We start from the raw sequence: 24724 nt of genomic DNA, 5'->3' as shown, positions 1-24724 counted from the left end.
TAAGTACAATTCCAAGAAGAACATTTCCACATAAAAATTGTATGCAAATGGCCACCATTTTCTAGCAAACATACACATCATCATAATGCAAAATTTTAATTTACTTTAGAAAAAAGAACCAATGTCCATGTATCTAAAACAGTATTTTTCCCCTCTTCTATGAGAAAAAAAACCCCACTATTCACAAATGACAAGCGGGTGAATAAAAAAAGAGACCAAAGGATAAAAAGAAAAAAGGTGATGGAGCCATACGGAAATAGAAGTCCCTGTCAAATGATTACTTGTGTTGCTAGTCTCACCCAGCACTAAATTTCCTATGTTTAATTCCTGTGAAAATCAGCAGCATTACACATAACCAACTGGAATTTTTAATTATTTCAACAGGAAGAGAAGCATGCTTTGGTTATTAGGCAAAGAATCTATTTGCATGCACACATGACAAAATAAATCTATATCAAATAGAAAGTAAAATCTTTAGATGATCAGCCTTTTAAATCTATAATTTTAAAAAACCTATTCATTTTCTAACAAAGGTGTCACTGATCTTTCATTTTAGATCAGGTTGACTGAGCAACCTGTCAATTTTTACATTTCAATTACTTTCAACCTCTACACATTTGGTCAATTCTGTTGAAATCAGTGGAACATACTTTGGAGAAAACCTACATGAGATTGTATTATAAGGTCTCTATAACAGAGAAGTGAAGCAGATGGCCCCAAAGGACCATGGTGAGACCACCGTTTCTGCTGGGACCGCAGCAACTGCACACATCCAGCCCTGATCCAGGCCACCGCTGCATTCCTGAACTGAGCTGCTGAAAGGAGCAGCTTTCAGCCACTCCTTTTCCACCTAGTTCTTCTGGGTTTGGCGGCCACGGCGCAGCTTCTGGCCACATTTGGGGCATGTGGCACCTAACTGCCATGCCCCCAACGCAGGCCGGCAGTAGTCCTTTTGGCCCATCTGTTTTAGGTCTAATTAACTGTCTCTTATTGGTTAGTAATTTGTTGCGTTTTTTCCTAGGGTAAATCTGTTTAAGCTACCCCTAAAAGCTCTGTGTGTCCTTCAAACCTACTTGCACACAGGCAGTCCAACCCTAAAATCAAGATATATTCTTGAATTATTCAGTGGAAGATCACTATTTGCACTGCACATGGTCCATATGTACTAAAAATGGTATGCCAAGGTTATTCTATTTCCTGAGCACTAATTGTGTTTTGTGTACCTGGATTACACTCCATGCCAGTATCAGCCTTGATCCCTCAGGACCTTCTCACAGGACATTAACAGGAGAACTTACAGTACACTATTTATGAAACATTTATTTTGGGCATAATAGTGACACTGTCACTTAAGATCCTCTTTAGAGTCTATGACTGGCATCTCTTTAGTGATTTAAGCATGCATAAGTGCTTCTTTTCTCTTTTTGGATGGGGATTGAAGGCCTTTGTACTTTGCATTCTTGCCTTTACACTTTGCAAAAGCCTCCTATTGATTGTTAAGCCCTAGTAGGGACTGCTGCTTTTCTTTATCATGGGAAGGGGAAGCAGTTCAAACCATAAAGATCTAATTGCTCCTGGGATAAGAAAAAACTGGGTACATTTCATTTCAGAGTGTACTCTTATTTCTTTTCCCTCCCAAGCTGAAACAAGTCACTTTTGTATGGTCTGAATCATCTCCCACCTTCCTTCCTTACTGATGGGTTACAACAGCAGAGAATACTCCTGGGGCTGGATAGCTGCCAAGAGGTGAGAGGACACAGAACTGTGCATGCAGAGTTGTGTGCACACGTAGGATCTTAGTCTATAATTCATCCTATAACATGACGTTCAAGAAACCACACCTTGGAACCTCTAATCAATGTACACATTAATCATTATGCAATGACTTGTGAATAAATCAGCCCAAATCTGTCTACAAATGACATCTACTTACTATCCTAAAGGTAATTCAGAAACTTGTTTGATAATCTGTTGAAGTGTTGTCAGCCACACTGTTGCTGAGTGCCTGCAAGTTGTCTCCAACTTATGATGACCCTAAGGACAACCTATCCTCAGTGGTTTTCTTGGCACAATTTGTTTAGAGGGAGACTGCCTTTTCCTTCCTCTGGGGCTGCTGAGTGGGGATTTGAACCCTGGTCTCCAGAATTATAGTCACACGATCAAACCACTACAGCAAGGTGGCTCAAAACTAGGGACTCCTAAAGGCCATTCTGGTCCATGAATCTCATAACACTAACATTTTTAAACAGGAAGAGGATATCAATTTCAGACCCACATAAAATTTCTTGAGGTAACTTACTTGATTCATTTCTAGCAACATGTCTTTGGAGGAAATCAACTATCTGTGCCAAAGCCTTCTTGTTACAGTGTGTTGACAGCTCTTCATTACATTCATAACACCTAAAACAAGCATTTCAATATTATAATAACTAATCTCAAGACAATGATCAAATTCTTACTGTACTATTCAAGTACTGTGATTTCTTATCTGAAAAGAAAGGTACAGGAGCTACCATTACATGAACTGCATCTTACTATCTCTATATGAGCTACAATGTACAACTGCTATAAAAGAAGAGGTGTCTTAGGTCAGTGCTGCTCAAGGCAATGATCCCTGGACCAATTTATTGGTACCTGGCAAGTTTCCAGGAGAGAATAAAGCAATTATAGCTAACAGGCAAAAATATGGTTCCAGTACTTGACACAATGGGAAAAAATAATTGCCAGACTTTCATATCCATTTTGTTCTCCCTAAAAATATGTTGCAATATTTTTTCTTACACTAAAGTAACTTTCAATGTACTGCTCATACTATGAGCCAATCTGCATGCCATGCTAAATCACAGTTAATAAATCTCAAAATGAGGCACAGGAGATTTATAATCTGATCACCCAAATCTATTTCTTTGGCTGAAAGCAGCAATCGGAAGGCATTATTCGGATTGGATCAATATTGCTGACATACTGGTAACTTTAAAAAAAAACTTTCCTCACACTGTCTGTCCAAGTTAAATCCTCTCCAAGAGATTTGGCATGGTGGACAGGGGTTGATAAATGGATAAAAAGCAGTGGAAGATAGGATTGAAACCCTCTGTCCACAGCAGTGGAAGATAGGATTGAAACCCTCTGTCTCTCCCAATGCTACTTCACACCAAAAGTATAGATGTTGGGAGACCAGATTATGAATCTGGTGTGAATTTAACCATAATTGGCAATGTTTTATCTACTTTGGCAGAAGCTGAATTACTGCTTGGAGAACTCTAGCAATTCAACTTTGACCAAAGTCTAGAAAATACAGATGCTCTTTGATATAAACAGTGCATCCCACATTGCTCCAGTAAATCTGACAGATTCACAGGAAGCCACATAAAGTTATGAGAAAGATGGAAAGGGTTCTATTCTTTCCCCACTCCAGACACAGCTATGTACTTCCCTTGCTTGGCACAGCTGTCTCAAGGTAGGGATCAGGAGCTGACATCAGTAGTGAAACTAAGGTCTGATCCCTAGAGACAACACACAGGTCAGTGTGGATGAAGTGTGGCCCTGAAACCAAGTGTGGCCCCCTAAGGTAATTTTTGTGACTGCTCCAGTCCTCTCAAACTCCCCTAGACTGCTCTTTTTAGTTTGATACCACAATTGGACACAATGAAGTAGCTTTTTAGAGTTTACACTATAACTGTCATCCCATATGGTCCAAATAGTGTAGCAGTTCCACATGCAGAACTACATTATAATTCCCCATTCACTGATCACCCCATCACCAGTCCTACTGTGGAGTCGCTATAGCCATTTGGTGCTTTTTTGAGAGTGGTGGGGGATTGGAAAAGCGTGTGGCTATGTTCCTGTAGCCAGACGCAAAAATATTATATCTTCCACTGAGGTCTGCAGGATTTTTCTGGAAGTCTCAGCAAATGACATAATCAGTTTACATCTGGTCACAGAGACATAAAACAAAACCCTGCTCTAATTTTGCCCTCCACACCCAGAATGGCTGGGGTGGGGCTGCAGTGACTCTATGGTAGATCAGGAATGTGGACTGGATGGTGCAGAGGGAGGAAGGAAATACCACCTTCCACAATGACCAAAAAGAGGTATATAGTCAGCCCTCCACATTCGTGGCTTTGACACTTGTGGTTTTGATCATTCACGAGGTCAAGGCTGTATACATTTGCTTTCCTCCTTCTCCTGCCTCCTGGGCTTTTCCCCTCCGGAAAAAAAAAACGGGAGGGAGGGAACAGCCAGGAAGGGGACATGCACCAACCCTGGCTCTTTCCCATTCCTCTCATACCCCTTTCCCAGTTGGACTGCTACCTGGGGAAAGCCATCCAACAAGGAAAGGGGCAGGGAGCCAGTTAAAGGGACAGGAGGGTGGGGGAAGAAGATGAGCACGTGCACTCGCTCCTCTTCCCCCACCCACCTGTCCCTTTAACTGGCTTCAGCATGGAAGGGGGGGAGTTATTTGCGGTTCTTCCACATTCTTGGGGGTCTTGTTCCCCTAACTCCCACGAATTTGGAAAGCCAACTGTATGCAGGCATAAAATGCACTTATATGTCTATATGCTACTAACAAGAGAGCAATAGCAATAGTAAGTACATTTCTATACTGCTTATCAGGGAACTAGCACTCCCTAAGTGGTTTACAATGTGTAAGTCAATTGCCCCCAACAAGCTGGGTACACATTTTACCACCCTACGAAAGGATGCAAGGCTAAGTGGACCTTGCAGCCCTCTAGAATCGTTATTACAATGTTGTGGCTGCAGTACCAGCATTTAACCACTGCACCATCAGGGCTCCTTATACATCCATCTGGGTAAAGTATAATCTCTCAATTCCCATCTTCCATTTAAATATAAAAGCAAACCCTTGTAGAAACCAAGATAAAAAGCAAAATGTGCAGTCACTAATTTGCCCATTTAATTAATATATATACACACACACACACACACACACACACACACACAATATATATATTTAGGTAAACAACCAGCTAACTCCCATAGCCTATGTATGTTTTTGGACAATGAATGAAGTCATAACAATGGATGATACACCCTCTGTTTGAAGAAGAACTTCCTGGTTCATTTTAAAGATTAAATTTCTTCCTTGAGAATTGACAGCTTTACAATTAAAGACACACAGAAATTCAGAACTTTACTGTAGCTGTGATCAGGCAAAATGTGTCTCCTAAAAAGAAAAATAAATGGTTGTTTTTTTAAAAAAAATATTTTTTTGTTTTATTTAAAAACTCAGACTGTTTCCTCCATTTATGACATTTTTAAAATTACTATGCCAATGCATGCAGTGATAAAACCCATATTGCCAGAGGCAGCTGTTACAGCCTTATTGGAGGAAGCAGAACTGCCCCTGCCAAGAAGTCCACTGTTATACAGTACCTATTTTGTTGTGAGGAGAGTTGTATGAGAACCATGCAGTGTGGTACATTTGTTATTCAATTTCCTAGTGTATTGGGATTTTGTAGGGGAATACAATGGGCACTGTGAAGTTAATTTCAGCAAACATGTGATTTATTAGGGGAAAGTTACAGCTATTATATCTATGTGTATACAGTCGGCCCTTGGTATGCACTGGAGTTTGGTTCCAAGACTCCTTGTGGCCACCAAAATCCGTGGATGTTTAAATCCCATTAAATACAATGGATAGGATAATGGTGACCTTTACATAAATTGCAAAATCAAGGTTTGCTTTTGGGAATTTATATATATATATACACACACACACACACACACACACACACACACACACACTAATATTTTCAAGCCGTGGATGCTTGAATCTGTGGATAAAAAATCTGTGGATATGGAGGGCTGACTATATATAAATTGACTACAACCCTCAACTGGAAACCTCCTTCTCCAACATTCCATTTCAAGACTCCAACCCTGCAGATTTCATGACCAATATCAAGATAGCCTTCTCCTAGCCTGCTCCCCCATACACAAACCTTGATTTTTGCATTGTAACCTGTTGAAGAAATTTAAGAAAGATAAAGCTTACATATTTCTTCTGAGTATGCCAAATAAAGGTATTTGCTTTAACATGGATTTGCTGTTTTTCATTGTGCCAGCAGAGCTATTTATCTTCACTCACAAAGGCATGCCAGTCTCCCACTAAAAACAAAAATATACTTACCATACAATCCATGTGCTGAGATTGATTACAATGCAATGAGGTTCTGCCCGTGCTGTCTGGAAATGTTTTAGAGAGTGTTGGCCTTCTGAATTTTGACTGCAGCCCTGAGAGACATGGAAAAAAATGTTATATTCTTCAGCAAAATCAGCAATTTTTAAAATTCCACAATACAAATCCAAGAGTAATTTTGTCAATTTAAATACTTCTAGAAATTTCAGTAAGAAAGATTTGTCAAATCATATTTTTCTTCTTACCTGATCCTGGATATTCTGCTCCCACAACCTCCCATATAGCAATATGAGGAGCCTTGTCATACAGCCATTGCACCTCTCATTATCCACATTGACTACTTCAGTGACAGATGAGCAGTATCACAGACAACTCATTCAATACATGGTAAGTTTCTGCATATCTCAAAAATATCCAATTTACTGTTTTTCAAGTTTCCACACAGTGCGTTCCTTTCCCCCCAAAATAGTGAGAGTTATATGCCCAAAAGAAAATAAGATGGTGGATGTTCCTAAACAAGATCTAAACTGACACAATGCTGATCTCTTAAGGGAAAATAATCCAGATACTCAGCCCTAGATTGATGCCTACTGGTACATTATTGGAATTTCACGAAATTGATAAGATACAATACTATAATATCAGATCTGCAAAATCACAGGTTTATTTACCTGAATGCCACATTTAAGGCAGAGCAATATGTCAGAAGGCATTACAGGCTCACCATCACATATTCTTCTTTCCTTCAAACACTCTGAACATACTGACCAGAAATTTTGAGCTACTGCCCTCTTCACATTATGCACATCTACTGCCTGGCTTACATGCTGGCATGTCAGACCTACAAAAGAAGTTTTAAATGTTTAAAATGTTTAAGGCAGACATTTCATTGTCAGAAGCACTATTTGATAGGTATTATGTCTGGCATCCTGTTCAGTATTTACAAGATTGTAAACCAGACATACTATCTCATAACTTTTAAGATTTACATTTCTGGTCGTTAATGTCAAACATATCCTCAAAAAACCTACCTCTTAAGCAGGCAGCACTCCAGCCAAAGGTGTTGCAGACTGGAGTGCTGGGGAATGACTGCTGTGCTCTGCAAGTCATGTGGCACATTGAGACAAGAGGTTGCAGCAGGACCTCCAGCTACTTGTCTCAATATGTCTCCCAACTGCAAGAGCACTACAGTGAACATTCCCCATCTCCCTGACCTGCAGCACCTTAGATACCCGTTGGTTAGACACTCCCCTGGCTTATGAAATAGAATGGGGGTGGCATCAGCATAAGCAGCTAGGATGACAGAACTTCATCATTGTAACTATGTCTGACAATGCATGACTTTGGCCTATGTTTGCAACTTAATATGGGGCCAACCACTTGTCCATGTGACTACCATTTAAGGTTTCGTAGAGATATATGTGATAGCCCCAGTCCCTTTCAGAGCAACACTAACAATAGTGGCCACAGTTGAAATTGTGGCTGTTGTATAAGCTGGCAGGTTTATGCATTTTCCCTCCATCTTTTAAAAAAGAAAAACACCATACTCCCAAAACTTTACTCCTTTCCCTCCACACTTATTGTCTTGGTTGTCTCCGCTAATTCAACTCTTCCCATCTCATTCCATTATAAATACATACAGTTCAATAAGCAAATAACTCACTCAAGAGTACTCTAAAGCTAAGATTAAATCATACATGATCTGGGCATAAACGTTTGATCACAACTATCTCTGCTACTAAAATATTCTAATTAAATTAGTAGCATAACCAGCTTGCTGATTATTTGAAACCAAATGAATTTTTCTTAATTATTTGGGCTGATTTCTTCCATCTCCATTTAGTAACTGCTCAAAATTCATCTAAAGCACAACAAATGTTTGTGGTGAAACAGCTATATGTATGCAGCATCACAATTAAGCTTTTGTGTAGCCCAAAATAACAAAAGTTAGTTGAGTACAATGAGCATGCACCTGTTTGGTGGATGGCCGTGTCTCCACATTTCCTGCACATTAGATTCACATTTAATGTAGCATCTCCAAATACTAGTAGCTATCACATAGTCAGAATGGTTATGACTATGACGTAACTTTCATACCTGCAATATCATCTGAAGAGTCTTCATCCTGATGATGATTTGACTTTTTGTGTCTCTTGGTTCTGTCAGACACAACTCTTGATGGATCTTTTACCCGCATCTATTACTTACTGGAAGAAGAAAAAAGTGAGCTATGTATTGATAATATGCAAAGGTATAGCTCTCATAAGCAACGCTTAGCATGGTGCATTATATTCATATGGAAATAACACAAGCAACCTTAAAGAGTCCAGAGAGTTCTCTGGCAATAACTCTTCCAACTGTCTTGCTTATAGTGGCTCCCAATCACTTCTTTTAAACCACACCTGCTTAATATGCCACAATTTTTAAGTCTCATCTATGTATTATATTGTACAATGAGAATGAAGCTTGCCAGAAACAGAGGAAGAGGTTATATTAAAATACAGTCACCCTTCCGTTTTCACGGATTTGAAATTCATGCCCCTCCCATATCTGCTGGGGGCAAAGAGAAGAGGACTAAATGGGGCAAGTGCCTGCAGCACATGCCCACGCACACTCACAGGCACACGCCACCATTCAAGCCAATGGGGCCTGAATATCGGTGAGTTTCCGTTTTCGTGGGGGGGGGGGGCGTCCGGAACAGATCCCCCACAAAAACGGAGGGCCAACTGTATAACTATGTTAATGTAATGCTCCCAGCATAATGCAGACTCTGATTAAATAATCTAAGATCTTTTGTTCGAAGGGATAACTGCCTGATAGTAGAATGCCATAAAACTAACCAGCTCGTAGGTGCTGTAATTCAGGCAAGTAGCAAGTCATCTTTTCTTCCAACATTTGATGTTATTAACCATATGTTTTACATTACATTTTATCCCGTTCTGCTTCCACAAAGCTCAGGGTAGTAGGCACTGTTTCCTCCCACTTAATCTATCCTAACAACCGCCTGAGAGGGAGGATGAATAGACTGAGCAGCAGTTACTATGTCAGAGATATTCAGTGAGCTTCATGTCCAATGAGAATTTGAATCAAGGTATCCCAAGTCAAAAACTTTCTCCACTATGCCATACCATAGAAAATAAAATAGATTAAGTTGTAATCTGTTTTATCAAGCAGTAATTGTCTAATAAATACTTAGCCTCGTGGTTTTTCCAAGACAAAGTCAGATTGCAAGTCACAAGCAACAAACAACAGCAGGGGTTGCTTCCTCCCTATTCTAAGAATAACATGTTTCATATGAGCTGCATGCAGATTCATTTTGTAACTACCTGTGGCATTTTTTGATGTCCAGAGCTAGCTCGACTGTCATCCAATTACAAGCTGGACTACATTCATCATGACTAGCTACTGGACAAATTCATCAATCAGAAGATCAGATGTTTCAACACAGTGACAGCTCTGAAAGCCTTTCAAGCATATAAGCACTTAATGCTTCCTAGAGCAGTAAAACAACCAGAACTATGGACTGGTAGTGGCAGCAACACTTCTTCCATCCCCAACCGTCAACTGAAATTCTCAGTGTGTCATAACCATCATATATTGTACAAGGAAATATCCCCCACACAACGGGCACCTCATGTGAAACCTGAGTGGTTTCAAGAAGATAGTTCGGGGGACTACTGCTCTTCTCTATGGGCATTACCCTGTAGGGTTCTGCAGAAATCTAATAATGGCACCACAGTCAGAGGTCAACATATCTAGGCAACTTTTCCAAGGGAAACCATGTAGATCTAATACAGCCAATAATTCCCAGAGGCAGAAGTAGGAGTAGTGCTTCAGGGCAACCTTGTGATTTTCCTCAGTAACATATCAGTACAGCCACTGCAGCACAGTGTGCACATACACCAAACCCACTTAAATGGTCCAGAAGGAAACCATATAATCAATGGTATCAAAAGCTGCTGTGATGTCTGGTAGAATAAATGAGGTCAGACTACTACTGTCAGTCTCTCTCAGCACAGGGCATCCCTAGGGCAACCAAGCCAAACTCCATCTCAGACCATAGCTGGAAATCAGATAGATTATCTTGTTTCCATCTCATAAGCACCTGCAGCTGGCCTACCACTGTCTATTCTGCCATTTTGGGCAGGAAAGGCAGCTTGGAGAGGGCCTTGATTGCTCAGGGGAATGAGAAAAAGCTTCTGCTATAACTGTATTACTTTCTTTCAAAGAAGGTAAAACTGAACCGTCCCTACTGGAAGCTATTAGAACATTCAAATTTGAGGTTGCTCTGACCGATTCTGATTCTTCATCACTGATTTCAAAGGACAAGGACTAAAAAGATAGTGTGGCATGGATTTAATCAAGCACCACACCCAGCTTCTCATGTGTCAACAACTAAAATTAATTGACAAACAGTAAGGCAAAATCCTTTATGTCTCTGCTATTGTCAGGAGCTGTCAAGACTCAAATTGTTAGTGTTTGCATCCAGGTGTGTCCACCACATTCATTTGCAGCACCTGGGCTGCAAGGAGGCCCTGGACTGACTCTGACAACCCAAGCTGGCCACTGGATATTCCTGGACAAGGAGGAATATAAGATGATTTCTTGTTGTCCAAGCAACAGGGTCTTTCTGCAGTTTGGTGTGTCTGTGTCCTTTTGGATTCCATTCAATCTTGACTTATGACTTGCCTAACTTTTATTCTCTACTGCCCATCCCAGTAGCTGTATTCTGGCAATAGCTGTATTCTACCAATTATAAACTCTATGTTTAAGCCTAAGTGGTTTCACACACAAAGAACTAAGCAATCATCCAACTAACATATTGAGTCTCTCTGTAAGAAAAAAAATAAATTTCTAAAAGCTCTGCTGGTCAAGTCTCTGCACCTAAAATGACTACAGAAGTGTCATCACATAGTATGTCTTCAAATAGCCTCTAAAGCAGTGTCCACAAATCTTCCTCTACATAGTCCAGCCTGCCTCACAGTAGACCATGGCTCTGCAATGGGAATGGCAGAGGAGCTCCTGGAATTAGCTGGTCAATTCAGTTACAGATTCCAGGTATCACATAGATTACCACTACATCTATCAGCATCTGAGCTGTGTCTCTTAATGCAGCTTCAGTATGTCAGTACAAGCCACCTAGCACTAGGGATCTCAATAGCATCTCTGCCAGTTCAAGGAATTGTGTTAGATGATAGGTGATGGACATTGACAGTATCACCACAGTGCATCTGTCATCAGGAGAAAATCCCTGCTAGGAAACCACAGCAGTAAAAGAATAATCAAGGAGGATAAGAATATTGCAGACAAGAAGCATGAATTCTTTTCCTCTTTCTTCAGTAGGAAAGATGTAGGGAAGACGTGTGCTTGTACATATATTTTCCGAAGGGAAACCTGAGGAGTGAAGGGACGTAATAGTGATAAGACATGACGTTCTAGAGCTTACTGACAAATTAAAATTAGACAATTACAAAATGCAAATGTCATTTAAAAACAAACTTAAATTGCTGGTTGCCTAACAATAATATGTAACAAGTCACTATGAATGATCTTTCAGCTAGAAAATGGAGTGTGGGCAATATAGCACTGGTTTCTAAAAAGGAATCCAGGTGAACCAGAAAACTACATATCACTAAATCTGCTGCTGTTTCCAGTTAAATTGGTGGAAAAAAAATAAAAACAAAAAGGTTAAGCACCTGTTCTCCTTTAATATAATATAACATAGGGCTGACACAAATCAGCTCGAAGGGGCGGCTTGATGTTGCCCCTTTGAGTGTTGGGTTGGGGCTGCGGCAGCCGCTCACCACAGCACCAACCCGGCGCTTTGCTGGCTCAAAAAGAAGTGGCAGAAAACTGCTCCTTTTTGAGCCAGCAAAAAGCTAGCTTTTCCGCCTCTGCTGCTGCTTTGTGGTGCTCCTGCAGTGTGCAGTGTCTAAACGTTGCACCATCGGAGCACCACAAGGCTGCCTGCTGTGTGGGCAGGTGGCTTCATGGAGGCTTCCTGCCAGCTTGGGGGCGTGCATCATGCATACGCCATGCCCCCAAGCCACTGGGAAGCTGACTTTTTGTGCTAGTCTGTTTCTGGCTCATAATATAATTTTATAAGATATTCAGTACAAAGCAATATTTCTATTGGTGGTGGTGGTATATTATTTTAATAGCCAAAGTTAAAAAAAATTCCCAGATCAGTCTATACAGTACAAGGAAAATTTACTGTGACTTCTTGAACAAATAGAGACGATTCATCTATTCAAGTAGTAAAAGCTACATAAATTGTAATTATCTGGAGTACAGAATACATCCCCCAATTTGGTATTTGCTTGATTTTAAAGTTGTGTGTCAGGATAGAGCAGGAAAAGGAGAAGAAGCTGTGTGTCAGGATAGAGCAGGAAAAGGACAATTCAAAACCTCCTTTTGGAAGCTTTGCCACAGAGTGAATTAAAAGCCAAATGTATGCTGAAGCATCCAATCCACCATTTATAAGAATGCTGGACAAGTCTGGATTCAATCACCATATGGAAACTACACCACAGAAGAACTAGGAATTGATGGTCCGCCACAAGTGCTAAATTAAATTAATACATTTCACTACTGTCCAGTTTTCTTCATCATAAAAATATTCAGCAAACCTCCATAAGTATGATGAGAGAGAAAGAGAACCTTGCTTACTATCTGCATTTTATGATCCAATATAAGTTGCTTTTACAGTCCTAGAACCTACAGAGCTTGGAGATAATGGGTTTGGATGTAAGGCTCTGATATAGCCTAAGGGGAGTATACACAGTGGTTGACAAGGCAGTAGGATGTCAGGCTGATGGAATGATTAGCACTGTTTCCCAGGAAGCCAGTGACTAACTGCCAAGAGTGTAACATTACATCTTTTTCCCCCACATAGCAGGCTGTCCCAGTTTGTTCTTCATGACACATGTCAATCTCAAACCAAGGACAAGTTGCTCTACTTTGGACACTACCAGCAAAACCCAAGAGACAGATGGTGTGCTGCTACACAACTTAAGGGGAAACTAATCTAGAGAATACCAGTTTTGCAATATTTCCTGAAGAAATCTGACAAAATCTTTACAAATCAAGTAAATTATAGGGAAACTTCACTAGTCAGCAACATATAAAGCATATTGGTAAGCTAAAAAGCTGCCTCCATCTTGAAGTAAGAAAGACAGCTCTCTAAGATGCTTATAATAACTAGCACCAATATTCTGAATGATTTAACTCAATGCATCTGCACAGAATTAACTGATATTCAAGCTGAGAATGTCAATAAATATATAGACAGGGTAGTCTGATCTACTTGGAACTTCCAAAAGGCTTTTGACAACAATCCTTCACCTAAAAACAACAACCCTGAGCAAAGTTAGCAGTCATTGGTCAAGAAATGAACATAAAGTATAGAGAAGGGAAAAAATGATCTTAAAGACTATGACGTGGATGTTATACACACAATATAAAAATAAGCTTTAACTAAATAAAGGGAGATTGTGCTAACAGGGACAGAAGAGATATCTGCAAACAGAAATTTCTCCTCCTCACTCCAGTCCCCTGTGACTCTTGGCCTTTCCTAAGTTTTGGCAGGCCCTCATGATAGTATTTTAAGGACCATAAGGGAACGTAACACAGGGGAGAAGGCAGCTGGGAATTCTTTGGCTTGAGCATCCTATCAACACACGCAAGTATGTTGGGTATAATCCAGAGTGTGTTACATAATGGATATATTTCCATAACACAACAAACCAGGATTCACTAGAACCCTGCCTTGCCATGAATGAGCAGCATGATGCAACTGCTTAATCACTCCCATTTGCAGTCCAAGCAGCTAAACAAACCATAGAGCTTGCCTTCACAATCAATGTATTGTATTATTTGGAATCAGACAATTTCCATGCTCTTTTTTTGTTTGTTTGTTTTTTGCCCTAGCAAACTAGAAAAAAAAGCTGAGAATAATCGTTGTATTCTTTCTCTAGGTTTAAGAGACCATACACAATAAACCAAGTACAGAGTAAAGGTCTGTCATTTGTTTATATGCTTCCTCTGCAAGTAGGAGTGCCTGAACAGCATACCACTCATACATGACAACCAAGAGTTCTGCAGAATTTCAGCTGGAATGCAAGCACACCCTTTGTAATGAAAATTACAGTCTGAGGGTGCTGATTCATCCAATAATTATTCTCTATAGCCACCATTAATCTTGTTATTTTTAAATGGATACAGAAAATACCACATAATCTTCTTTCAACAGTGTATTTAAGATTAGGCTGGATCCAGGCTAAGGATGCATCTGCACTGCAGAAATAATGTGGTTTAACACTGCTTTAACTGCCATGGTTCCATTCCATGGGATCTTGGTATTTGTAGTTTGTTGCGGCACCAGAGCTCTGTGTCAGAAAAGGCTAAATATCTCACAAAACTACAAATCCCAAAATTTTATAGCACTGGGCCATGGCAGTTAAAGCAGTGACAAACTGCATTATTTCTCCTTTCCAGGTTCAGCCCAAATTACCAGACACTAGGTTAGCATCAAATGGGGCTTGAGTTAGTCATGATTAACTTTCTGCATCAATTCCTACTGCATCAGAGTGCAATAGGGTTCCTTCCAGGTGAGGCTTTCTGTACAACTGTCTCATAGATTTTTATGGGAAAGAAGGGTATCAAATTATGTCAACTTCCATTTATAACTCTCCCATGATTTCCTGCTTCTTCTTCTGTCTATAAAAAAATGTTAAGGACTAAATTATGGAATAGTTTTTTGTCTGGTAATACTGGGAGATGTCAATTTGGAAGCACTGCTTATCTGTATCCAATTCACTGTATTTTTTGCCACCTTCCAACCAAACATTCAGATGAATATGTCTCTGATAATTGCAATAAAAATGAATAAACAAGTATTGGTACTTATAACAGACATTTTGAAAAGAAACAATTCAACTTCTGCTGTCTGTGTTTCTAATTTATTATGTTCATTTTGCCACGTTTTGAAGTCATGTTGCAGCTATGTTGAATTGCTTGTCTCCGGTTCTTTAAAAAAAAAGATCTTTGCGTTCTGCTAGAGGCCCTTACTTGACAACTTGTCACATGAAAAACTGCATTTAATCACAGGGGAACTGGATGACCAAATACTAGTGAAAATCTATTTCAGTGTGATTTGTGTATATATCATGTTGATATGTCTACAGTCACCAGGAAAGTTAATGAAAATCAGGCAGAGATTGCTATATTTCACCCTGTGTTCATGTTACTGTTACGGAAAAATATGTGAAGTATGCGCCACGTTAGGATAAATGTTCTGATTCCATACAAAACAGCTTCCTGTGTTTTGAGAGAGGCAGACTATGTTGATCAATAAAGCAGGATTTCAAAACGTTTTCCAATAATTTATTTTGATTTAGAGGGGAAAGGATAGCTGCATGCTCTTATCTATAAATATACCCTATTCTATGTCCTTCACCTTCCAACACTGAACTATGTGGCAAAGGGCAAGGCACACATGCCATACTGATCTACTGATATAACTTGAAATGACAAGGCAAATTGGTTAGTGTTTTTAAAGTTGTTATACCTTTTACTGAACCAGTTCCAATAATCTATATGAAAGAATTAGCTACTACTAACTAATAAAGATCTGTGAGGTTTAGAACAGGCAATAAATAATAAACCAATGTTAACAGTTTAAAAAACACCATGAAAATGTTTAAAACACACACCCTTTTTTAAAAAATCTTGTGCAGAATAGAAGATAAGAAAGATTTGGTGATCCTGCCTATCTAGACTGTGAATTTTTAGCATATTGTAATTCTGTAAATGGCATAGTTGTCTGTATGTACCAAGCTGAAGCCAATGATACTAAATAAGATCAGTTCTTTAATACAGTTAAACATACTTGTGTGGAAGTTAGTAGTAATGTTGCTTTACTAAACTGGCATGTAGTTTCTCCAAGTTATAGGTAGCTCTATAAAAATGCTTTGTTCCATGTGTTGTTATCCTTCAGCTACTGAGATATTATACAGTACTAAGAATACTATACCAAATTACTAAAGGAAGTTTAGGTACAGCGCAAATTGGGTCTCTTGTTTAGGTAGCAAACTGGGAGCAGCTTGAACCATAAATGATTCAACCAGTGAACTGCAAACAGTGAACAGCTGCATGTCTAAGGAGATGGTTTACTTTGGCTAAAGTTAACTGAATAAATCAAAAATGTAAAGCAAGCTTCCATGAAAGGATCCTACTGAAATCAAAGGCACTTACTTCCAAGTACTGTATATAATCGATGGCAAGTTTTGGGGCTGAAATTATTGATTTTTATGTTACCTATAGATAAGTCGAGGGTAAAACTTAGGGATCAACAAAGGATCTAAGTAATGAAGTAAAGCAAAACAATGCCAAAGAACCTACAATTCTCAGCAGTTACAACTGACTGTGTTCACACTAAAGTCTGGATGGATGAGAGAGTAGAGAGGAGATCAGTGCTCCCAGGACAGATTATATTCTTGCCTTTCACCAGGGGATAGTTCCCATTTTTTAATAAGAGTTAAAATACAGTACTTACACTGACCTGTAGATAAGTTGATTCAAGCTTTTTGGGTCAATTTTTTGACTAAAAATTCTAGACTTATACATGAGTATACAGTATAGAGTAAATATAGAGAGAGGCAGGCTGTTTGAGCCAAGCCACAAAATAATAACAGTGATACACTCCTTTAAAATATCTGTAACCAGTCTTCACTAACAAAACATTTTGATTTGTTGACAGAATAGAAGGTAACTAAAGAGAAAGTTATAATGATCAAAGTTATGATTTGAAACCCCTAATTTAATATTCTGGCATAGGGAGCCAGCATGGCATAGTGGTTCGAATGCTGGACTAGGCCAGGGTGCAAATCTTGGCTCGGCCACAGAAACCCCTGGGTGACCTTAGACAAGTCACAGTCTCTCAGCCTCAGAGGATCTCAATGTCAAACTCCCTCTGATGAAACTTGCCATGAAAACCCCAAGATAGTGCCTCCATAAGTCAGAAACTTAAAGGCATACAACAGAAACAATTTAATACAGGCACACATTAATCAAGCAGGAACTAGACTGCAAATGTTAACTTACTCCATATTCCAGGGCTCTTACGGTTATCATTCTATTTTTCTTTTTTTAAAAACACTCTAAAAATCCCAACTTGCAAGTGAAATCCTGAATTGTCAATACTATTATTCAACATTAAATTGTAAATATGGTTCTATGCTATCTGCTGTGGCACTGTCAAGTTTTCTTTCACATACCTTCTCAGAGCCTATAAGAGAGCAAATAGCTCGATGTATCTTTACATCAGGCATAGGAATCATGAGACCTATTACGGGTTGGTGGACTGCAACCCCTAGCAAAGACAGTAAATGGTGAGGAATGGTGGCAAGTGGGGTCCACTAATATCAGGAGGTGACATGATTCCTGCCCCTGCTTTACATAACAGATAAGCTTTCATCAACAGAATGCTGTCCAATCTGAGCTTTTACCTCTTATCTTTTGTCCTGTGAACAATATCAGAAGCACTCCCTTGCTGTTCTTAGTTCTCAAAAAACGGGGTTGGTGTAGAAACAGATACAGAATACATTTCTTCTCATTTAAATTTTTTTCCCATTTTATATTCTCAGGGACCAACAAAATTACCTATCTTACATGACCTTTTCTATATGTATTTGGAAGTACAACCCACAATAATCTATGAGGATTTTGCACAGAAGTGTAAACTAGAATAGTGCAGTGGTCCACAGACCAATGCCAGTCAGTGAGCCATAAGCTGATGGTATACAGAAAATGGGAAGTATGGTATATGGAAATAAACAACTGGAACTAAATGGTGCAAAGAAACAACTGGAGCTAAATGGCACAGTGAAGTAAAAAATTGTCAGTCCCTAACTTAAGAAGCGGATACAGGTTGAGTTTCCCTTAGCCAGAATGCCAAAATCCTCCAAAATCCAAAATTGTTCACATGGGTAGTTAAGATAGTGACACCTTTGCTTTCTGGTGGTTCAACGTATACAAATTTTGTTGCATGTGCAATATTTTTTAAAAATTATGCATAAAATTACCTTCAGGCTATGCATATTAAGGTGTATATGAAACGGAAATTGCATGTTTAGACAAGGGCCCCATCTCCAAAGTATCTCGTTATGTATATGTAAATATTCCAAAATCCCAAAACATCAAAAATCCTTCTGGTCCCAAGCATTTTGGATAAGGAAGACTCAGGCTGCATCTACACTGCAGAATTAATGCAGTTTGACACTGCTTTATCTGCCATGCTCCATCCTATGCAATCCTGGGATTTGTAGTTTGTTGTGTCACCAGGGCTCTCTGGCAGAGGACCTTAAATCTCACAAAATGACAAAGCTCAGAACTCCATACCACTGAGCCATGGCAGTTATAGCTGTGTCTGCAGGATTGATGGAGCCTCAGCCTGTATTTCTTTAGCACTTAAAGTGCTTGAACCTTAGCAAATAGCCTTCCTAAAATGGGACTGTCAACAGAAGGAGGAAGCACTGAGGCTCCATCTGCACAGCAGAAATAATTCAAGTTGACACTTATTTTAGCTGCCATCAATGAGACTGAATTCTGAGAACTGTAGTTTGTTGCGACACAAGAGAGCTCTGACAGAGAAGGCTAAATGTCTCACAAAATTACAGTTCCCAGAATTCCCTGGCATTGAGCCATGGCATTTAAAGTGGTACCAGCCTGGATTATTTCCACAATGTGGACTCAGACGGAATACTCTCAATCCCTGCCCTGGCTGAGTTTGCACTGCAGAAAATAATCCAGGCTGACACCACTTTAGCAGCCATAGCACAGATGCTAGGGAATTCTGGGAACTGTAATTCTGTGAGCTATTTGGCCTTCTCTTTCAGAGAGCTCTAGTGCCACAAAAACCTACAAACCCCAGAATCCCATAGGATGGAGCCATGGCAGTTAAACTGTTGCCAACCTGGATTATTTCTGCAGTGCAGGTGCAGCCAGAAGGGGTCAAAGCAAAGGCCAAGTTGTTGTTGTTGTTGTTGTACGTGCAAGTCATTTCTGACTCATGGAGACCCAAAGGTGAAGCTAGCCTGGGCTTTTATTGGCAAGATTTATTCAGAGGAGGTTTATGCTTGCCTTCCCCAGAGGCTGAGAAAGTGTCACTTGCCCAAGGGCCACCCAGTGGATCTTCAAAGCCACACAGAATTCAAGGAGGGGGCTTGGGACTGCCTTCCCCTGAGGCTGAGAGAGTGTGACCTGTCCAAGGCACCCAAACAGTGGTTTTTCAAGGCCTCACAGAATTCAAGGAGAAGGTTTGTGACTGACACCATTTTAATTCTGGTTAACACCATTTTAACAGCCATCCATGCAATGGAATTCTGGGAACTGAGGCTGATTGCAGTTGTGCTTGTGATTCCCTTGAGGCTGAGAGACTGTGACTTGCCCAAGTTGCCCAAACAGTGCATTTTCAAGGCTACACAGAAATCCAAGGAGGCCAGAAGCAAACGGCAGGCGAGGAAACCACACTCCCAGTAGCCATGAGGGGCTAGTAACCGGCCTAAGGAACAGGCCACCAAAATAATAATATACACTCATCCCTCCATATTTGCAGCTTTAACTTTTGCGGATGTGATTATTGATGGATTTGATTAATATGTTCTCTCTAGGAACATCTAGGTCCTCCTCGATTGCAACTCTATGGTCAACTTTAACAAAAAGTTGCACTGAAAGACACACTAGAGATTCCTAGAGAGGACACTCCACTAAGCGTCTGTAGCTCCTCCAGGGCAGCTCTATGGTCAATGTCTGGTGGATGTTGATCACAGAGTTGAACTGGAGGACCTACAGATTCCTAGAGAGGGCACTCCACTAGATGTCTGTAGCTCCTCCAGTGCAGTTCTATGGTCAATGTCTGGCGGATGTTGATCAGAGTTGGACTGGAGGACCTACAGATTCCTAGAGAGGACACTCCACTAGGCGTCTGTAGCTCCTCCAGGGCAGCTCTATGGTCAATGTCTGGCGGATGCTGATCACAGAGTTGGACTGGAGGACCTACAGATTCCTAGAGAGGACACTCCACTAGGCATTCTCAGGGCAGGTCTATGGTCTGAGTCTGTCGGACGTTGACCACAGAGTTGCACTAGAGATTCCTAGAGAGGTGTCCTCTCAGGTTAAAAACATGGTGTTTTTGTTATTTGCGGCTTTTCCATATTCCCGGGGGCCTTGTTCCCCTGACCCTAGAGAATATGGAAGAACAAGTGTAATAATAATAATAATAATAATAATGCCACCAACACCACTCTCACTCGTGGCAGTTTCCCTCAGAAAGCGCAGCCACAGCCCCGGCTCCCGTCGGTTTCCCTCAGGAAAAGGGTGGCCCAAGAGGCCCCCTCAAGGCACTCACCTCGCTGGGCGAGACCACCAGCAAGATCAGGGCGGTTGCGGCGGAGGCAGCTTGGCCTGGAAGAGGAGGAGGAGGAGCAGGAAGCAGTGTTGCCGGGAAAGGCCTCCCTCCCTTCCCTTGCCTCACCGGCCGCCCTGGGCTGGGCTGGTCTTCCTCTGCCCTGCCTCCTCCTGACGCCTCCCCGCCGCCCATCTTGCCTGTGGGCCGACAGGGGGATGAGAGAAAGCCCCCTTTGCACCCACACAAATACTGTTTTATTATTACCATTATTATTATTACTACTAATGTTATTCAGCCATGTAATAACAACACACTGGGTGGCCTTGGGCAGGTCACACTCTCTCAGCCTCATCAGGGGGAGGTAAAGGCAATGGCCCCCCCTCTGAAGAGATCTTGCCAAAAAAACCCCATGATATCATGAGGTTTATTTGACAGTATTTCTTCAGATGAGGCTTTTGTCTTTGCCTTTTTCCCACCCTGAGGCTGAGAGAGTGTGACTTGCCTAAGGCAAAAGCCCCCTCTGAAGAGATCTTGCCAAGAAATCCCCATGATAGCTTCACCTTAAGGTTTCCATAAGTCAGAAAAGACTTGAAGGTACACAACAACAACAACAATGGTGGGCTTTTGTGCAGAAATAATCCAGCTTGACACCACTCTATCTGCCATGCCTCCATCCTATGGAATCCTGGGATTGGTAGAGTTTTTTTGAGGCTCTAACAAAACTAGATATCTCAGAATCCCATAGGTCTGAGCCAAGGCAGTTAAAGTATGTCAAACTGGATTATTCCTGGAGTGCAGATGCAGCCCGCAAAAGAATTTTGAAACTAGGCCAAGAACCACATGCTGCCTTGGAGGTGTAGGTTGTCCACCCCAGATTGACTCCAGTATGACTTGACAGCTGGTCATAGTCTCAGACCACTGTCTTTGCCTGCTTTCTAAAAATTTTAATTGAAGAAGCCAGACACTGCATCTAGGACCGTCTGCATGCAAAACACATCCTATGCCACATCCCTTCTTCAAATTTGGCTGTGCAGTATTGGAAGGACTAAGTGGTTTTGCTTTGTTTTCACGGTGGTCAAACAGAAGTAATGCATAAACACTATTCCCATCCTCCCAGTGGTGATCCTTAGCAAATCAGTATTTGGCATAATGCCTCATAGTTGTTGTTGTTGTGTCCCTTCAAGGGTCTTTCAACTTATGGTTCTTGGCAAGATATCTTCTGCAGGGGGTTGCCTTCCTCTGAGGCTGAGTAAGTGTGACTTGCCCACGGTCACCTAATACATTTCCATGGCCAAAGCAGGGATTCAAACCATTCTCTCCAGAGATATAGAATACTGGAGGTAATATACAGTCACCATGACTACTAGTCATTAATAATCTTTTCCTCCATGAATTTAAACTTTATTTTTAAAGACCTCAATAATATGTTATATTACTTCACTTAGATTTTCTTTTCAATTATTCTGTCATTAAAAGATAGTTTTGAACCTATCTGTAAAAAAGGATGCCATATGGACAGGCTGGCAGCCAACAAGTAGTGAACCAGTTTGTATGCCAACTTAAATCCGTCACATTTCTCCATTCAAAGAGATGTTTTACCCTTGATTTAATTATAATTATAAACCACAAGAAAGTCAGTAATATACCTCTTCAAAGTTCACCTGAGTAAAAACAATAATTAATTTATGATTTATAAAAATACTTCATGATTTGTACCAAATAATATTAGAAAGAGGGAATTGTTTCAGTCAACATCTGTCATTGCCTTGATACAATGTAATACATATATGGAGATATCCCTCTTCATCATTTCATTTTTGTATATGTGGATATCTTCCATACATTCATAGAAATTGCTGTATATTGAAAAAACATCTCTGTGTGCTTCAGACCAATTATCTATCAAATAGATCCTTTCAGTGGATCACAATAGGCCAATACTGGTCAGGAATCCTCCAGCAGATTAACAAAAGTTGTAGGTTTATATTGGCTGTTACAGATTTATATTAGCTTTTAGTTGCTATTCTTAAATGATACCAAATGTACTTTTGTACATTTATATAAAGCTGTATCCTTTTAGTGTGATATGAATGTTTTTATATTAAACATTTCATTGTTTCAAGCAATATAGAAATATCTTAAATAATAGTACAGATGCACCACACAGAGCAACTAACAAATTATTTAAACCCACAATTCTACACAAAATGCTGCATTTAGTTGTTTTTAATATATAGATATAAAGTCAGTTTAAAAAAATTAGCAAGAGACCACTTTATTGCTTGAAGTGTTTCATCAGTTATCCATAGTTTCTTCTCTTTCTTATTGGCCACCGATTGTGTCTTTCTGCATTCTCCCTTGACTGTGTCCTTGGCTTCTGATCATAGTTCATCTGGTTCAAGGTCAATTATGCTTAATAACACAAATCTATTTCTTTAATTGTAAATTCTGTTGAACTATCGGTCAGATCATATTTTAGTATAATTATTGTTTCTGTTTTGTTCTTCAGATTCACTCATTTTTATATATAAATGGTTCATAATCTGTAGCACAGTCAGCACCTGGTCTATTTTGTTTGCAAAAATTGAGCTTTTCCATTTTCTGCTTCCAGTTATATAGTCTCTCTGATTTTTGTATTGACCATCTGATAATGTCCATGTATATATTCTCCTATATGGTTGTATGAAAAAGGTATTTGCAATGAACAGTTTGATAGCTTCACAAAATTCTGTTAGTTGCTCTTCTGCTTCATTTCTTGTGCCTAGTCTGAATCTTCCTACTGTTTTTGACTCTTCTTTACTGCCTACTTTAGCATTCCAGTATATGGCCAGGCAAAAGAAAACTGCTGCAGTCTCTTCTAGTTTATGTTCTTCCTTATTAACAACTTTTGCCATCTTGACCACACTTTGATGTTGCTTAGCCACATGCATCTTGGGTTTGATCTGTGAAATTTTGGAGTGTACGCTATATCTCAAAGGCCACATAATTCCAGCCTCTGCTTTAAAGAAAATAAGCACTTAGCAGGTGAAAGCTTGCTATAATAGAAGTATTTTCACTAACAAAAGTGAAGGACTCTGTTGTGTTTAATGGTGCAGTTCCATGTGGTTATTTATTTGCGGGGACTACTCTGGAGGAAAGGCACTGCCAGTTCCAGCAGAAGACTCTTAATTCTGAATGTTTGCTTTAACCTCTAAGTACGCTGCCTTCTGTTTCTTCAGCTACAACTCAGATAACAGTTTATGAAGTGCCATACTGTAGCTGGCTATCATATGACATGACTGGTTTGTACCAGTGATAGCTCTTGCATGTGGAAAGGCACAGCCACCATATGCCATGAGGCTGGCTGTTAAAGGGCTTTAAAAATATTGTGAAACATTATTTAAAATAATCCACATAATATCACAGATAAACAAGAAGGAGCTTTGAAAAACTTGCAGTTCTGGCTACTTGAAAGAAGACCTGCTGCTAGTCAGGACTTACATGTGAATTAATAGCCTTACCTCTTTATACGTATGTTTATAAAGAGCAATGCACACTGAACATTCTTGTATAAGGAACTTTGTCATAACGCTAGTGGGTGAATCACCAGCCTGCAGTGTCAGCTGGTAGCACAAGGCTTGCCATGTCACATGGCCCAAATATAGCAGTGATCTCCCACCGACCCCCACTTCCACTTAGCCAAAGGGTAAATACAGAATCTTACACTTGTTAACATATTCAAAAATTGCAGCAAATACTTCAAACCTTTTCCTAATACATTCAGAAAAAATTGTTTTAAAAATGCAAATTATAAGCAGATGTTTCAGATACACCTTGGGAAGTTAACTTTTAAGATGAATGAATTTAAAGTTATTATGAAACCATGGATAGCTGAGCATATTTTCAGCTTGTTCATATATTCCTTCTTCCAAAACCCAATATGTCCTCCTGCTTTTCCTCCTCTTCTTACTATACAATTATACAGTGGTCCCTCCACTTTCATTGAGGTTAGGGCTGAAGGCCCACTCTGAATGTGGAAAAACTGCAAATAAAAACAAACACTATTCTTTTTACCAAAGAGAGAGAACACCTCTCTAGGAATCTCCAGGTCCTCCACTGGAATTCTATGGTCAGCATCAGCCAGAAGTTGATCATAGAATCATGCTGGAGGACCAAGA

The 24724-nt window shown here is 40.0% G+C and overlaps 1 protein-coding gene across 2 annotated transcripts in view; it reads right to left on the bottom strand.

The window, feature by feature from the left end:
* Positions 1–20711, bottom strand: part of USP45 (ubiquitin specific peptidase 45) — a 72614-nt gene extending 51903 nt beyond the window's left edge. For both annotated transcript variants that reach the window (XM_042441065.1, XM_042441157.1), the window contains exons 1-5: positions 20568–20711; positions 8258–8367; positions 6832–7001; positions 6152–6255; positions 2300–2400 (exon numbers count right to left, since the gene is read on the bottom strand). In XM_042441065.1, coding sequence (XP_042296999.1) covers positions 2300–2400; positions 6152–6255; positions 6832–7001; positions 8258–8357 — 475 coding nt within the window. In that variant the 5' untranslated portion in view covers positions 8358–8367; positions 20568–20711. The remainder of the gene's footprint in view (positions 1–2299; positions 2401–6151; positions 6256–6831; positions 7002–8257; positions 8368–20567) is intronic.
* Between the last annotated feature and the right edge of the window lie 4013 nt (positions 20712–24724).

Source organism: Sceloporus undulatus, chromosome 1 (assembly GCF_019175285.1).
Source record: "Sceloporus undulatus isolate JIND9_A2432 ecotype Alabama chromosome 1, SceUnd_v1.1, whole genome shotgun sequence".
Taxonomy (NCBI): domain Eukaryota; kingdom Metazoa; phylum Chordata; class Lepidosauria; order Squamata; family Phrynosomatidae; genus Sceloporus; species Sceloporus undulatus.
This window is presented reverse-complemented; position numbering and strand designations above follow the sequence as displayed.